The sequence below is a fragment of the Nanorana parkeri genome, unplaced genomic scaffold, assembly GCF_000935625.1.
Source record: "Nanorana parkeri isolate BGI_ZX_2015 unplaced genomic scaffold, ASM93562v1 scaffold119, whole genome shotgun sequence".
In the NCBI taxonomy this organism is placed as follows: Eukaryota; Metazoa; Chordata; class Amphibia; order Anura; family Dicroglossidae; genus Nanorana; species Nanorana parkeri.
In genome coordinates, this window is record NW_017306387.1 from 1,289,250 (window position 1) to 1,293,161 (window position 3,912).

A 3,912-nucleotide genomic window follows, 5' to 3' on the forward strand; every position below is an offset into this window, starting at 1 on the left:
TACCCCCATTTTATCACTGGCCTGTGTATCATTTGATGGGTTTTTTTGTTTTTGTTTTTCTTCTGGGCTGGTTTCCCTTACACCGCTCTATGCAGATGAACTCAGGCTGGGCATGCATACTGACATTCGAACAGCCATCCGTCCATCCATGGTCAGCTGTCAGACTGTAAGTCATTCCCAGGCTAGGCTCCTCTGAGTTAAGGTGCCCACACACACCTTACAATTTATCTGCAGATTTTCTGTGGTCAGATGGGAAAAGTGCAACAGATTGGCCCAGGTGGAGATTACTCCATCCACACAGTTTAATGTAGATGGAGGAATCTGTTGCACCTTTTCCATCTGACCACAGAAAATCTGCAGATAATTGTAAGGTGTGTGGGCACCTTTATACTCTGCATTCTGAAGTATACCAGCCTTGTAGACCACAGGGAACATGACTAGTGCCAATTTGTTTAACAGGAGCCCTTGGATCCACAATATTTAGAAATGTGAACATCTCTGCGAATTAGAAGTTATAGAAAATAGTTTAGACCATATTTCTCCTTTTTTAATGTACATTTCCATTTTTTTTTCTACAGGGTTTTGGCTGGTGTGGACGATAATAATTATACTCAGCTGCTGTTGTGTTTGTCATCATCGGCGAGCCAAGCACCGTCTTCAGGCACAGCAACGGCAACACGAGATCAACCTCATAGCTTACCGCGAAGCGCACAGCTACTCTTCTGTGCCATTTTACTTCCGTACGTTACTGATTTACCTATGTATATGCTTGTATGTATGCTGAAGGTTTCTAGCTGTCTAGGATTGTGACTCTCTCTACTATGTCCTGTTTATTTCTGAGAGCAAGTGGAAGGGTGGGGAAAAATGAATGCATTTAAAGCTCCTCTGTCCATTAATCAAAACGCAATTTAATAACAGACCGTTCACAATACTATGTGTGCCATGTGCTATTGCTTTGGCTAATTCAAAGAACAGATCGTCTTGCATTATCAACACAAATACCATATGCAGTATTTAGGTTGCTTCCATAAAAATATGTGAACATCTATTTACAATGGTTATAGCACTGGATGTTGGTCTTTTAGTGTCCCTGTCACTACAGTCACCTTTGTCCCCTAGTTGTAGGTGTACAGGTGATTGGTACTTGCCTTTCTGGGGGCTGTTGTGGTGAAATGCCGCTGCTTCACTGCTCCCTGGCCTCAGCAAGTATTTGACCCTTTAGGTGTGTTTTAATACTTCTTGCCCCGCTATACACTGTGGTCCCTCCTGCCGGCTCGTACATCTTGAAGTGAGATATGAGCTAGCAAGATGATCTACAGCATTCAGCGAAGGAGCAGGTATTCTACACACCTGGAAGTGGTGGCATTTCAACGCACCAAAAGACAGGCAGGTATAGAACCTGATCTTTTACAATCTGGACATTAAAGGGTTATTAAACCCTCAGCGTTTTTTGCATATATCTACTGCTAGCAAGCAGTAGATATATGCAAAGACTTTAAAAAACAAACAAAAACAAAAACCTTGTTCAAACAAGTTTAAACTTACCTGTGTCTTCGCCACACGCTCCCGTCCGAACATCTGAAGAGTCGCACATCAAGGATCATGGGGCGGGCACATGCACAGTTCAAATCTTCGGCTGGGAGACTAGGAGAGACACAAGGCAAGTCTATGGAGCAGCGTTCACCCGCACAGACTCTGTGGGACAGGCAGTGCCAGCTAGCACAGAAGAGTCAGCGCTGGATCGGAGACCAGCACCAGCGCTGGAGGGACCGCTGAAAACTACGTAAAGAAGATGATCGGATCATTTTAATGTAAGTCCTTGCACTAACATTGGGTGGGGAGGCATTATCCTTTAATGTCACTTTAAGTTTAAGTAACCCTGTAGTGATAGGGACACTTTAAAATTATCCATAGCTTCTGCCTGCAAAAAGTTTTAAGGTTCTGTGAGGTACCTGTTGAGGAGAGCATGAAAACGAACAATTCCAGGTGTGGTAAAAACGCACTTATGTGATATTTCGCTTTTTGAATTGTACATTTTTGATGATAAAATTGGTAAAATAAAGTGAATCAATTATACGTATATTTCTATGCATTTGGTTTTGTGCTTTAAATATACCACTTAGGGTGACTACTAAAAGCCAAAAACATTACTAAGCTATGAACTAACTAATGATTGCGCTTGTCTGTGTTTGCAGGGTTTTTGCCAAACTATTTGCTACCTCCTTATGAAGAAGTGGTGAACAGACCTCCAACTCCTCCTCCTCCATACACTGTCTTACATCAGCAGTGCATTGCAGCATGTTCTAGTGCTGTAGCCATTGAACCCGTTCGAACCGGGCAGCACAGCCAAACAAGTTCTCCAGCTGCAGCAAGTTGTAGTGAAACTCGACCCCCGAGTATCGTAGATTGCGAACCTTCAACAACTTGTTCAGAGAGGGTGGCATTCAAACCAAGCGGCCTTGAGTCTAACGACCCAACCAGTGGTGCTGAGCTGGATGAGATGGCAGATCAAGTGTCCTTCTTAGACAAGGAGTCAAAAGAATTCTTAAAGGACTACAGCTCTGAAAGCTTTGATCAGAACGGTTTCTTTGATGGCAAAGACAAAACACCCGGCAGACACCGAAGATTTACCGGTGACTCGGGCATTGAAGTATGTCTGTGCAGTCGGGGCCATCATTATGACTTTAAAGAACTCGATGGTTTAATTGATGACACAGGTGAAAACTTCTGTGACACCTGCACGTCATGCGACGCTCACCCCCACAGAGACGAAGAAGAAGGGATATTTGATCATGCAGAGGTCTCTCGAGATCTGGATCATCCACGACAGCCTTTGAGCTTGCTGAATACCATCAATGAGCAAGACTCGCCAAATTCTCACAACAGCAGTAGCTCCCGTGGCTAAGGGATAATCCGTTCATGCTGAACAGCATCAATGAATGATCCCGTACCACATCCTTCTTTTTTTCTTTTCTTTTTTTTTTCCATTGTCCTGTTAACAAAAAAACACAAAAAACTTGGTAAAGATTCTACCGAAGCTGGAGAGAAGACAACATTAAGTACATACCCAATGCTTTAACTGATGCCTTTCCTAGACAGAGCTTTGGTATGGATGACTTTGGTGATGGAATAGTAGGACAATAAAAGCAGAAGCTGGAGCTTAATGCATACAGGTGGAGGCTTAAGCATGCAAAATGTCCAGATTTTAATGCATTTGTTTTATATGAATAAGAGCTTCTCTCCTTGTTTCATTGCTCCTCTCTTATAAGCTATTCTGTCAGAATCCCAACACGTTGGCTCTGATGGCCTTAGAGCTTCCTGGAAATGTTAATATTAGATGGATGAGAGTGGAACGTTACTTTTGTCAACTGATAGGATCTAAGCGAGAGAGACGAGAAATGGATATGCGCCAGTATTGTGATGGAAGGATGTGAACAAATAAAACCACAGGCGGGAAGGGGGGGTGGGGGGACTTCAGTGTTTTTGTAGCAAGGGGTGTTTAAAGTGTTTGCCTTTACATTATATAGGTGCAAGCAAACACTAACCCCTAATATTTTTCCACTACTAGTTGACATCCCAATGTTACATGGTGGAATTCCATAATTCACCTCAAGGGGTAGGGGGGGAAATCTTGTGCATCGTTCTCACTATTGTAGAAAATGGGTAATTTTCTAGCCTTAAAAAAAATATAAGCTTTTTCTTTTCCCCCTTATTTTCCCTTTTTCATAACTAAAGTGGGAAAGCCGCAATTATTTTAGATATTTTTTTTTTTTTTTTAGTTTTGTTCGTTTTTTTATGTCAAATGGACATAATGAAAAATCCAATTGTGCAGCTGGTCTGCTCAGAACATACTGTAGTTGCCTCTTACACCGCCTTTCGGAGGCCGCTGTAGCGCACATAGATTATTGTATG

At 42.5% G+C, this 3,912-nt stretch overlaps 1 protein-coding gene across 2 annotated transcripts in view; it reads left to right on the forward strand.

The window, feature by feature from the left end:
• Positions 1-3,162, forward strand: part of WBP1L (WW domain binding protein 1-like) — a 72,809-nt gene extending 69,647 nt beyond the window's left edge. For both annotated transcript variants that reach the window (XM_018553425.1, XM_018553426.1), the window contains exons 3-4: positions 579-740; positions 2,196-3,162. In XM_018553425.1, coding sequence (XP_018408927.1) covers positions 579-740; positions 2,196-2,905 — 872 coding nt within the window. In that variant the 3' untranslated portion in view covers positions 2,906-3,162. The remainder of the gene's footprint in view (positions 1-578; positions 741-2,195) is intronic.
• Positions 3,163-3,912: the final 750 nt, after the last annotated feature.